The sequence below is a fragment of the Manacus candei genome, unplaced genomic scaffold (assembly GCF_025592945.1).
Source record: "Manacus candei isolate 608988 ecotype Guabito, Panama unplaced genomic scaffold, ASM2559294v1 h1tg000011l, whole genome shotgun sequence".
Taxonomy (NCBI): Eukaryota; Metazoa; Chordata; class Aves; order Passeriformes; family Pipridae; genus Manacus; species Manacus candei.
The window spans coordinates 15809150-15823446 of NW_026138059.1; the positions used below are offsets into that span (position 1 = coordinate 15809150).

At 35.5% G+C, this 14297-nt stretch overlaps 1 protein-coding gene across 6 annotated transcripts in view; it reads right to left on the minus strand.

The window, feature by feature from the left end:
• KHDRBS2 (KH RNA binding domain containing, signal transduction associated 2) overlaps positions 1-14297 on the minus strand; it is a 365578-nt gene that overhangs the window by 183382 nt on the left and 167899 nt on the right. For all 6 annotated transcript variants that reach the window (XR_007902822.1, XR_007902821.1, XR_007902820.1 and 3 more), the window contains exon 4: positions 11401-11547. Coding sequence is in view for 2 of the 6 variants with exons in the window: in XM_051777880.1 (XP_051633840.1) it covers positions 11401-11547 (147 nt within the window). In the remaining 4 variants the exon portion in view is untranslated. The remainder of the gene's footprint in view (positions 1-11400; positions 11548-14297) is intronic.

A 14297-nucleotide genomic window follows, 5' to 3' on the forward strand; every position in this document is an offset into this window, starting at 1 on the left:
GAGCCGAGGTTTAACTACTGTTCAGTAGTTTTTGAATTTCAACAGAGTTTACAAAAGTGAATCAACAATCAATAGGAAAATCGTGAAAAATAAAGATTTTGCATTGTTTTGAGTTCCTTCTTGTACTGACCTGCTCAAGCTAACTCTGTGGTAACTATCCCTTATAAACAGACATATAATATGTACCATAATCAGAAATAAGCCACAGATCCTGCTGAGCTTCCAAGAATTCTGCTGGAATCCTGCTGTCTGCTTCCAAGAATTTCTCACTTCCTCCAATCTGGCTCTAAAAACTTTGATTTTCAACAGAGTAACTGAGTTGTTACTCACTGAGTCATTCAAAAGTTTAAGCCACCAGGAAAATAATGTAGCACTTGAGTTAGTGTCAACAGGCACAAGCCTTGTTCTAGTATGTCTAAAGGAGAGAGTTCCAATTTTTTAATGTGTTTAGTTAGCAAAAAGAAACCGCATGCATCAAAGAGTTTTTAAAAAGCTAAGAAAAAACGACAGGCGAGGAAGTAGACAGTAACTGTACTCAAGTCATTTAAATATGCAATATATGATATTTCTTCTTGAGCATGCTTTTCTTGACTCCTGCATGTGTGCTCAGCCTTTCTCTATGAACGAGCTCCTGCCTCTACTAGCTAGTGATATTCTGTCCCATCATTCCCAACTGAGTCCCATTTACAGCTTTGGGTACCACACTGCCTCACTCCTCTTTCTGCATAATGTCTTCAGTCAATTCTGAACAAAACTGATCACTAGACTCCAGTGTCATCATACAACTCTACAGAAAGATTATGTTTCACATGGACTTTGTTTTAAAAGGAGGCTTATGTACCTATGAGAATTTTCTTCTGTTTTAATCCATCACCAACAGTTTCTCTTTGCAATCAATGGCATATGGGCAGCTCCAGTATGATACCTCTCTTATTAAAATCCTTTTCTAGTTTCACACTTACTTTATCTGAAGGTTTTGTCTCTCATTTTGATGTTTCCAAAGTAAAGTGTGTAAACCTAGAAGGGAAGCAGGTTATAAGATGCATCCTAATTACCAGCATTTTTTGCATGCTCACATCAGTGGGCTGATGGCTGGGGATATACTTGCAGGCACCACTCTCACACAAGAAATCTCTTCATCTGTTTAATGGCTACAGATTTTGCTACAGGATCTAACTACTGCACCACCTGTGTAAGTCTCACCCAAAGCAACCTGCTGTGTTGAAATGAAATAACCTAATACCAAGATGCAAATCTCCATCTTCAAAATTTGATAGACAAACCAAGTTTGTGTATCAAAGCACAGACAAATTCCTTAAGAAAATTACTACCAACACATATATTTCAGGAAACCTTCTTATTAAGAAGGTTTGAGCCCTGTCACATCATACATATGGGTAGATTATTAATGGAATTTAATGTCACTAACACAATTAATTTTATCAACAAATTTTCTCATTGATTAGGAAATCAGATTTGTTGACAAATCAATTTTTATCATGACATGAAAACATCAAAGCAGTGGTTAGATTATTTTCTCTATTTTTTATAGATTGCAAACTTTCCCAACTATTCAGTGAATGACTTCTGTCAGGCTGGTCATGGCATTATCACCACACAGTCACACTGCAAATTTTTCTTTCACTGGCCACATTCTTATTCCACTGCACACTATGACTTTTCTCCACATTCCTAATTTTTTTTCTACAGTTTTTCTTAAAATTAACATTCCTGTACCAGTAACTGCAAATTATTGCATCATTTTGGTAAAATACAAGTATACTACACTTTGTTTTTCCAGCTACACAACTGATACTTATGGAAACCACCTGTTTTTTCTGCATCATTAATGCTATTGATAATGTTACCATTCCCAGGGATTGAAGTCTGTATCTTTTTTAGGATTCCTTTTATTTCTAATGTTCCTTGAACTCATTTGTATTATCATTGCATTGCTGGCCACATATTTCCTTCACAACTATTCAATTAAATATGATATTTTTATTTTATAAACTTGACTGCCATTAATCTGTCTTTTGCATTTTTCTTGATTTTTATACAGTGAGTGCAAGTTTTTCCCATCCCTTCATCACTGAGGCTGAACCAAAACTATTTTAAAGTTATTTTTTTTATGTAGAAAGCTGTTTTCAGAGTCAACCACCAATCTTTTCTTCTCAACTTCATATTTAAATTTAATTTTTCTTTTAAAAATCTCTCATGCCAGTGAAGTTTTGTCATATTATTCCTTGTCACTAGGAGACTTAAACCTTTCAAAACACCAGGAATATATACAAATATATATCCTTTACTTACTAAACCTCATCTTTGCACATGCTGAATGTAGGCTGCACTTACTGTCTTGTAGAAGTCCAGACTGTGAATGAATGGATATTTATCCTTCATGCAGATTATTTCTGAACACGTTTATGTCATATGGCTTGGCATAGAGCAAATGAGATCCATTTTTAAAGATCTCCACCCATGGAGATCAAAACTCCCATCAGCCACACAGAAGTTGTCAAAAACTAAAACAGAGCACCTTGATGATTAATAATTCTCTCTTGGTTAAAGGAGAAAGAATATTAAAAATAGCTGGACTGTTTTTTATAATTTTATGTTTTCTGAGGAGAAGAGTTTATTGAGTGATTCAAAAAATCTGGTCTGCTCATCATATTTATAAATTTCATCACAAAATTTTGAATGGTGAAGCAATAGTATTTCATTTATATTATTCAAAGCAATAAAATATAAAGGTTACTGTGAAGAACTGCTGAAAGCTTTCATTATACTCTATTATTAGAAGAAAAGCTGGCAGAAAAAAATTGAGTGCTGATAAATGCAAAGTAACGCATATGAAAATAAACTGAAGTACTGATAAACATTAAAATACTGAAAGTAAATAGCTCTTAATAACTTATTATCATTCAAGAAAGATGCCCTGTACTTTTTACAAATACCATTCAAAAAACCCATCAAATCAGTGCAAGCAGGAAGAATGGTAAATAGTACTAGAAAAAACCCTGACACTAAACCATAAAATAACAGAAGATCCATTCCACTACTGGACAGTTTCTTCACTACCAAGATAAGACTACTGCATGCTATCCTGCCCCTCCTATCCCAACAGAAAAATAAAAGAGCTAAGCTAAGGAAGACACGGAAAGACATGGATAGTCAGAAGTATGTCTCATGGAAAAACAAAGCTACCCCTGCTTCTGTACAATAAAACATGGGGGCTAGAAAAGAAAGAAATCCAAAGTAATGTAAGAGTAAGGACTGGTGTGAAATTATCCTCTGCTTTTAACCATGCATGAAGATGCAAGTACTCACAAAGTGTTAGGCAGTTGCTTTAAAACAAACAAGAGGAAGTGGGATTTCGGGTTTTTATTTTTTTTACACTCAGTGCATAACTGAACTGTCAAACTCATGCAACCTAAAGTTTTTCTGAGACTGAAAGCTTAACTAAGGTTCAGAAAAAGCCTTTGACAAACTCAGAGAAGTAACAGCTACCACAGGGTATAAGGCAAAATGCTATGGATACAGCCACTGAGGAAAGATTACTCTGCATTTCTGCTTTTTCTTTCACGCTTTCCTAAGTAAGCGTAACTCAGCAACCTCAGAATTGACTACACTGACCTTTGCTACATTAATAAAAAAAATATAAGGTTTACAAATACCACCAAAGTCTTCTCTCATCCCAGTTTTTCGAAAACAAACAAAATAAAAAAAAAATCAAAACAAACACCAACCCCAACACACCATCTGGATAGTATCTGCAGTATGCTTTTCAATGTGAATGACAGCAGGAAAATAATTTTTTATTTAGGTGTACCTCCACAAATGAATTAAACCTTAAAAATCCCAATGTAATTTTGCTGATGTAAGGGAAACAGAGAAAAAGTAACATGGCTATGACAATAACCAATTCCTTGAAAGAGTAAAAATAAGTATCTGTGATCGCTTTGCTTTCAGTCTTATTTTTATAACCAAATATTGTCTTTTGCTTTCCTCATGTTGATGGTTGGGAATAAAAAAAAGATACTGTATATGTGACGGAAACACAAAGCAACATCCTGCACATTTTTTTTCTTCATCATTACAAAGTAACTCTTTGCATGAAGAACAATTATTTAGATACAGTTTTTATGCCTACGTTTATATAGAATCACATGGAATTTTATTTTCAGGCCATGAAGCTGCAGCTTCTTCACTGGGTCAAACACCCAACCTTTATTGACGAGTTGATTGGCCAAATTTGTACTCACACACAGAGCTCTAAAATGAAATGCCAGATGTGTAGGAGGGTCTGGTGCTCTCATTGAGGTGAAGAGGTTTGTACAATGTGCAATACCATAGCCAATCTCTTGCTACATATTACAGACATGCAATTAAGAAACCAGGAGTAATTCAGTAGGATTCGAATTTTTCTGCACTAATTTTATCACCTGCACTCATAATTCCTTTTGATCTGCCACTGGTGAAAAACCTCCACCCTAGGAAGATGAAGCAGGAAGAAAAGTTCAAAATTGCTGATGAATATAGACTTGCCAAGCAAATTGGAAATATTTCTTTAAACTGCAGCCACGTCTCAATAGCATGCTCGGATTAATGGTCAGTGTAAAATCTTCGATCAGGTTAATGTCTCTGGTTGATCTGAAAGGGCTGGCTTTGGCAGTAAGGCTGTGCCTTTCATATTGATTCCTCTGTGCGTCAAAAAGAGATCACCAAGGGATTGCTTTCACAGACTGAATATGTCTTGGCATATCTGAAATGGTCTTAATTCACTCAGAGTGGGAGTATCCACCCTTAAAGCACACAACAGGCTGCAAAGTATCTGTATTGCCTTGAAGCAGCAGGGGAGTTAAGCCTAGGAAAAAGGTACTTGTTAGTCTGGCATGTCAACAGAAGACCCACTCTCCATGACTCAAATGTAAAGACATTTGAGTAATTACATACTCTTTCTATTGCTATCCATTTCATAGCCTTACAGCAGAAAGAACCAGTAGTCTACAGGGTATATCAGTAAGTACATAAAAAATTCAGTCAGTTGAAAAATACTGGAGTTTCATTTTCAATTAAAAAGGCAATTTTAGTGTATATCTCCACCCCCAAACCTTTGCTTTGAGGGAAAACTTTAGGGTTATTTTCATCAAACTTGAAATCAGTGATTTAAATGATACAAGTGCTGCTGCTCCATCAGCCATTATTGTGGTTAGGACAAACTTCAACACCTGTAAAAAGTCAAGAACCACAGTCCACAAGTTACGATGACTCTCGAGTACCCTAGTGTTTGAATATATTTATAATAATTTGATTTAATAAGCAATGTTTAGGAAAAATAGCTGTGAAGAGGCAAAGTTCTGTGACATTTTAGACTTTGACAGAATCTCTGATTTTTTTTTCCTTGATTATCAAAACTTGTGTGTGAAATTGCCAGAGATGTTGCACACTGGGAAAAACAGAACCCAGACAACTGAAACAGTTGCTAAAAAAATACCTTATCACAGTTTTAAAATAATTACTGTACTAATTATTTATTACTGCAATTATTTTTGCAGAATGTGCAAGTATAAATTATTTACTTGAACAGGTATAAAAGATGTATTTTAGAGATGTAGTTGTGCTGCTGCTCATTGTCATATTTAGGGAAATATTTTGCCTGTTGAGGTTTCTGAGAGGAAAAAAAGACTGACATCCCTCCACCCACACCCACACTATAGCTTATTTATAAGAAAACCATAAGATTACAAAGCCATGTACAGTGAAACAGTATGTAAGTAGAGCTTTCATATTACAGTGTAGCATAGAAGAAATTTAGATGGCTAACAAAAAATGTTCAAAATAAATGTCATATACCTACATATACCTGTAATAAACCGGTTTATAAGTGACAAAATTGCTATTGTCTGCTGTATGTACATAGATTATATGTAACTTTAGTCTGTACTGTATATGATTTATATATACAGTAAGTGTATATTTGACGTAAAAGAATTTATTTTCCAATATTAGATGGAGAAAGACCTTCAAGGTATCAAACCCTACTTCAAAATTCTTTAACTGTTACCACTGACACAAACTGGTATTGAAGTTTTTTTTTTATTTCACTCGAAGGGTCTTCTTCCTCAGTAATTTTTTGTCTTTAATTAGATGGATCAATGAGAACACAATGGTCTCAAATGACTAGTAAGAAAATTATTTTAATCAGTGGTACGGAGTAAGGTGAGATAAAAGGATTGAAGTTAACTACTCAGTATGATACTTGGGCACTTACAAGGAAGTCTTGAAGACACTGTAGCCTGAATTCACAACAATATAAAACCCTGCATTCACCTGCTGCCTCATGACACTGATTCCTAATAATGGAATCATCTGAGCTGATCTGATAAACACCTTCAGAAAACTATACAGGCAGATGATCACCAGTGATTGTCCATCAACTGGACTGCACTAAATGACCACGTGCTTATTCCCAGCCTGTGAGTGGTGCCAATATGCCTCAATTTAAAGCAGATACAAGAGGCTAGGAAAATGTATGCAAATATGTTGAACAGCAGCTTTTAAAGTGGTAATTGGTTCAATTTCTGATCATCCAACTCCACAGTTACAATCTTTTTAAAGTGGTCATGTCACCACAGCTGCAACCTGCCCTCTACATAATAACTCCTTATTACAGAGCACTCACACATAAAATGAATTATCACTATCTGCTTCCCTCATTCTCCCAAGGGATGCTAACCATGTCAAATAAAAATGCTCTGCTTAAAGGGATAAAAATGGGAATCAGAAAAAGATTTTGCATGTGTTAGAAAGCACAGAACTCCTAAAGATGGTATAATCCCTTACTATATGGAAATAGGAGCTTGTTCAGAAAACATATTTCTATGTTTGGATGTAAATCAAAATGATATACATAATAAGATTGATGTAAAATTTTTTTGCTCAGTAATACTGAAGAAAATTCACTGCATTTAATAGGTATGAACGTTTTAAAATCAGCACATTTTAAAATTTGAAAAGCTTCTAAACCCTCCTCCTCCACGCCCCCAATCTCCCCTTCTAGTTTGTTGACTCTGCATCCCACTCTGAGGCACTGAGATATAACATGAGCCTTAGGTTCCTCACCCAGACCTAGATCCTTGGCAGTTTGGGGGTAGAACTGCTTGGCAGTCAGATACCTCTTATTGACTCTGTGTTGGCTACAAAGATGAATCTGCAAAACATGTCCTCCTCCTAAGCATCCCTACTATTAGTACTTTCCACACAGCTAATATAGGATAACTTACATTATGTTAACATCAGTTCCAAATGGGATCTTTAAAGTAAAACCTTGACTTCGGGGAGCACATTTTGGTTTTCATTCTTATTAGGTTCACAGAAAAATAATGGAGCAGGTAGTTGTGTTTCAAAACTCTGATATTAATCCTATTTACTTAATCATGGATTTTTTGATCTGTCATATTTCAATCATATTTAAATTTTCATACTGAGAGTAAACATCAAAACAAAATGGAGCACAGCATCTAGCTAGTAATTGGATATTACACCCTCCAAAGCCAAAGTTCTGCATAAAATACACCAAAGAACCACAAAAGTTAGTTACAAAATAAATCTTATCAACCAGTTAGCAACGCCCCAATGGCAGCTCCCACTCAGACCTCAAGTCACTTGCAAGATGGAAGCAGTAGACAGTAAATGAAACAGCTTGGCTTTGAAAGCTCCTCAGCTGGCAAAGCACTGAGCGCTCTGCGCTGAAATGCCTGTTGGAGGGATCCCAATGAACCACCTCAGACCAAGCTGCCTGCAGCTTTGGAATGTGTTAACTTGTGGAACAGCCAGAGTCAGTAGCAGTACTTAGCTTCTACCTCTAACCTGGAGGGAAAATCTTCACTAGTAAAAATTTTGAAACCTATTCTTGGGTAAGGTCAAAGGTTAAAATTAAGTAATCACATTTAAATCAAAAGTTGTTGTTCATTAAGACTTTGCTTCAGTTAATAAATGTTCAACTATTTTTTTTCCTTAGTCCTATTTTACATTTTTCTCTTTTTCTCTTACTATGTTTTCTAGGCTTTTATTTTAAAATTCAGTCTCATGAAAACTTATGGATAAGGTATAAAAATGTTATTCCATTTTACTGACACAATGTTATTTCTGAGGGCAATATTTCACATAAACGTCACAAAATTCATAAGCAGTATGAGAACTCATTTGAATAGTTTATTACATCCTTCATTTGGTATAAATAAAACTGATACATTCTACTGTTTTCATCCCTGTCATGCAATTCCAATATTCATTGCTGCAATAAATTAGGTCTTATAAACAACGAAACATCATAAAACAAATTCAAGAGATGCTGTAAATAGGGAACAAAAAGGAAATTATCTAGTGCAATCTTTTTGAGTGCAAACCCCTTGTAACATGTTGCAACCAGCCAGTTAATAATTGCTTTGTAAATTTGAAATGAAGCAGAGGGGATAAAACTAACAAACAAATCATAAAGTACAATTGTTACTTGTTTGGAATGATTATGATTCCCTGGAGGGAAGAGGGGCACAAGAAAGCTGGTTAATGTTCAAGGATGGTTATCTCCAAGCTCAGGAGTGATGCATCATAACGAAGGGGAAGTCAGGCAAAAACGACAGGAGGCTCACACAAATGAACAAGATGTTCCTGGACAAACTCAAACACAAAAAGGAAGCCAACAGAGGGTGAATGCAAGAACAGGCAGCCTGGGAGGAATACAGAGAGATTGTCCAAGTAACCAGGGACCAGGTTAGGAAACCTAAAGCCTTGACAGAATTAAAACTGGACAGGGATGGCAAGGGCAACAGGAAAAGTACATGAGTGATAAATGAAAGACTAGGGAAAATGTGGGCCCTCTCCAGAAGGAAACAGGAGACCTGGTTACGCCAGAAATGAAGAAGGCTGAGGTAATTAATGACTTCTTTGTCTTGGTTTTCACCAACAAGTGTTCCAGCCACACAGCCCAGGTCGCACAAGGCAAAGGCAGGGACTGGGAAAATGAAGAACCACCGACTGTGCGAGAAGATCAGGTTTGAGAACATCTAAGAAACCTGAAGGTGTGCAAGTCCATGGGACCTGACGGGATGCATCTGCTCATTCTGAGGGAACTGGCTGAGGAAGTGGCTAAGCCACTATCCATCATCGTATCTGAGAAGTCATGGCAGTCCATTGAAGTTCCCACTGACCGGAAAAATAACCCTCACTTTTAAAAAGAGAAATAAGAAAGACATGGGGAACTACACCTCTCTTACTCTCACCTCAGGTCCTGGCAAGACCATGGAGAAGATCATCTTGGAAACTTTGCTAGGGCACATGGAAAATAGGGAGGTGAATGGTGACAGCTTCACTAAGAGCAAATCATGTCTGACAAATCTGGTGGCCTTCTAAGACAGGGTCTATTATTGCTACTGTCAACCATGTTCAAAATCTCGTAATAAAGAACTAGTTTTTATATTTCCTCCAGTGTAGCTCTTATACTTGTGCTGGAAAATTCCTATAATCCCTATGAATAAATAATGTGTCACACAAAATATATGCCGAATATTTACAACAAATTTCAATGTTACTCTCAACACCCACTGGTCTCTCTTGCTTATTCAGCCAGAACAGAATTTCTCAGGTTGGACAGAATATATAATAGATGTTAAAAATCCAGGTGCCACAAGGAAAGGGTGCCATCATCATTGTATCATGCTAGAATGCAAGAGCTCTCTTCCAGAATGAAAAGGACATAAAAAGATAACTTTAAACAAGAACCCTGTTGCAGTTTGACAAAATCACAAACTGGAAATAGAGTTATCTAAAGGACAAAGACTGGCAAATTTTATAATTGGCCCTGTTACCATTCTTAGCTAATACACTCCAGAATTTTCAGGAACATATTACTTAATGATAAATTTTCTGTCAGTGTAATGGCTTGGAAGATCTTCACCATTAATGTGCAGCCAAAATGTCATTCCACAGTATGCTGCCACATTACAACATTGACCTAATTTGTCCCCCATATTGTATGTTCAACATAAAATCAGAAATCATGAAAAAAAGGTACTTTCTTGTCTCACAGGTATTTCAAAGAATTTTAAATAGTATTTTATTACCAGTGTTCCCAAACTAGAAGTATATTAAGGCGATGAAAAAGGAGAATGAGAAAGATAGATTTAACTTGTTTAAAACTTGTAGCTCATTTCTGGGCACTCACTTGGTGCCAATAAACTTTTTTATTTAAAACAAATATCCAGGTGTTTATTTTTAACAATCTTAAGTTACATAGTTTGTATTCTTAAAAAAATTTATTTGCTCTAAAAAATTTGAACATTTTATATACTCTACTTCAATATTTCACTCGTAATGTATTCTCCTTTTCCTCCACCACGAAGCCCACACCAAATAAAGCGTTAAAATTCTTCCAGGCAAATATGCATATGCCTCACATGAACACCTCTTACCTTGGTTTCATATTACTCATAACAAAAAGGCACTAATCGAATCCTTCCATTATTATCAAGAGACACGAACAGTTATCGCCTTTCATTTTTTAATCACAAATAGAAACAAGCTGTCATCATATTCTTTTTAAGGAATATAAGTTCTGGACATTTTTAGAACACTAAGAACTCTCAGGTGATGCTAAGACCTCAAATGACAACTCATGTAACTCTAGTAGTACTTTACTTAATATCTAGTATACATATGCTTCAATTCTAGGACAAATTTAAGTATGAAAATATCATGGAGTAACTGTATAAATGTGGAAAATATATTTCAGAGAATTTGAGGAAAATCAATAGACAAAAAGATAAATATTTCAGAAAGTTATATACTTAGCATAAATCAAATTGAAAAGGTTCCCAGCTTTAGAGTATGTTTCTGTGCTCTCCTGGCTGATGGAGAAGACGCTAAACTGTGGTCTGAGTCATAAGCTGTCTGAACAGAAATGTCTTAGGAACGTTTTGCTCATGCTGTTTGCTCCACAAGAAATTCATTAACTTCATTAGCAAGATATTTAGATAAATTGTTACATGTATTAAAATGTTTTTACGGACTTAAATACTCAAAAATCTTGAAAGTGTACTCATACTAATGACTACTGTCTGCCATCAGAAAAAAAAGTAATCTACTACTCCCTCCAGAAATCAAGTAAGGAAAACAAGAAACATTGACAAATGGAAATAATAAAACATCTAGAAAATATATTAGGGCATCAGCTGTGACAGTTAATGGCCTGTTTGGCAACTCCTTGAGAAATGAGAGAGAATAAAGGACGAAAGTTCAACAGAACTTTTCTTTTTCTTGATCTAAAGGTGCTTAAAAAAGGTACAAATTCAATGCAACAAAACCATAACCAGTCACAGAAAAATGTTACAAGTCACTTACAGGAACCAGGAATTTTTTTATTTCTTCCAAGGCATGACTCATACGAGAATACGCCTCCCCAGGCGGAGCAAAAACTTCAATTAATACGTGGAGCTCATCACTCAAGTGCGCGTATTTGGCTTCTCCACTTTTCCTTAGTTCTTCCTCCTACAAAAAAAGGGTAGGTTTGGTTTTTAGAACTGAAAATGCACTAATTTTGCAGTGATTTAAAATTTACAGAGAATATGACAGAAGGACATAATATAAGCTATCTTTTAAACCCTTCAAGAAATAAAAGCCTAGTACAAGCCACTTAAAGATTTAAAAATCATTTTTGAGCATTTGAATGATAAAACCAGCATAATTATCATCTACAACAGATTTTAATCAGCACAGTGAAAAAATGCTAAATACTCCAAAAGCAAGTAGCGACATATTAAATCCCTAATTGAAAAGCTGCATTCATCTATCTGAATCTCAGCTCTTAACAAAAAATAAAAAATAAAGATCCATTTAACCATTTTGGAACACTTTAACAAATGCTATGGTTTAGTAATGTCTTTAGGTTCTTTAATGCATTTCTGCAGCCTGTACATTTCAGTATCACTAAAGGAAAATATGCCCTAGTACTTCTGTTTGAGACACAGAATCACAGGATGGTTTGGGTGTGAATGGACCTTAAAGACCAGCTGGTTCCAGCCTCCCTGTCACGGACACCGACACCTTCCACTAGACCAGGCTGCTCAGGGCCCCATCCAACCTTGAATACTTCCAGGGATGGGGCATTGCTAACTTCTCTGAGCAATCTGTTCCAGTGTCTCACCACCCTGATAATGAAGAACCTTTTCCTAATACCTAATCTAAACCTACTCTCAGTTTAAAGCCACTATTCCTTGTCCCTTCATATATGCCCTTGTAAAAAGTCTCTCTCCAGCTTTCTTGTAGCCTCCTTCAGGTACCGTAATGCTGACCTAAGTTTATCCCGAGCCTTCTCTTCTCCGGGCTGAACAACCCAAACTCTCTTCATAGCAGAGGCCTCCAGTACTGATCATCTTTGAGGTCCTCCTTTGGACTTGCTCCAACAGGTCCATGTGCTTCTTATATTGGGGTCCCCAGAGGTGCACTCAGTACTCAATGATGTCTGAGTTTCAGCTCCAGTTCTGATACAGAGTAGCTATGCAACCCAGTGTGCATCAGTTAAGATGGTGAATCACCTCACCTAGATTTATCTCAACCATCTTTGGGTCCCAGGGTCCCAGTTTTCCAGATATAAAACAAGCCTAATAATCCTACTTCATGTTAGAGTAATGTTCTGAAACATCAATCCACTTTCTTACACAAAGCTTTGAGATAGCAAATGCAAATTGCAATACACACGCATGGTAGTAACCACTTCATAAAAAGCAAAGATATAAAATAGTGTTCATGTTAATGGCACTGGCTATGACAACATAATGAAACATTTATGCCATTACTACACAAGATAGCCATAAGTAATGCTAAAGATATAATGAGTTGAAATCTCAGTCTTCAAAAATATTTTGAGAAATGTAATTTAGAAGAAAATATGTATATATAGAAAACATAATCACAGAAAAAGTAGTAAAATAATTTACTTGAAATTGATGAAGTTACAGCTTTTTAGTACATACTAAAATAATAGTTTATGAACACTTAGCTAAAATATAAAAATTGTAACAACAGATTACAATTCTTACTGACTTAAGTCTATTTAATTCTCCATTAACTTCACTTAGTTTAGCCTTGACTACTTTACACCATTTCTTCACACCAAAAATATTTGCATGATGCTATGTTTCTAACAATAGGCATATAGTTCTTTTTATCCACTGTAGAAGATCCAGTACCAATGATTTTTTGATTTTTCACAGAATACACAAGGATAAAATTCCTTTAACGAATTTCTGCAGCTCTACATTTTAGTTCCAGAGTCCTAGACCTGACTCCAGGCTAAGTCAACATTTTGCAGATGATGATAAAATCATAACTCAATAAATGTGATCTATGATTTTATTTTTAAAAGTTGAAAATGGACATAATTTTTTTCAACTGAAACTTAAAAATTAAGATAAGCAGCACAGATGGTAGAGTATTTTTATTTTTACAGTTAAAGTATCTTTGGCATTTTAGTTTATTATCGAAATGTCCATAAGAACCATAGCATAATATAAAAGTCCATCATGATATGTTACAATACTTTTCAGTTTTCTGGGAAAAAATCCCCACACATTTGATTGCTGCTTTCTGAATAATATGACATAAAATATTTCAAAAGAATTAAGTTTTAGTAGTTATAAAGCGACATCCTAGAAATTGCTGGATTTTTCTTTCATTGTTTTTTAAAATTCTGGGAAAAAAACCAAAACACCAGGAAGCCCCAAAAGCTGTCTTTCAGAGGAAGACTGCCAATAAACTTTGTAAAAACCATATACTGGAACTTTTTTCAAATGTAGAAAAAATAAAAATAATGTTTTGTTCATTATTTTGATTAGGATTTTGTACAGCTAAGACATCAGTAACACGATTTGATAACACAGACCTGTCTTACAGAAAGTTAGGTATATGCTTCTACAGGGGTAACAATAGGTATTATGTTTCTCTTTTATTTCCTCAAAAAAACCCAGGAATTCTTAAAATACATCATTTTATAACCTGCCTCCTTGGATCAGCACATGCTTTCTGTCACTATTTGGCAGTCATTTCTGTAGGAAACGACTGCTTCTATTTAGGATGAAAGTACTGCCCCTTCTCTAGCATTGCAGTTGGTTTTGCTTCCTGCTAGTTGTAGCCTTGTTGCACAAACTAAGTTTGCATCAGAAGCCACAGAGCCTTCCTGGAGCTCAGCTTTGGTTTAGTTTCCTAGGAGAGGAGTCCTATAAACTCTGCTCACTGTAAGT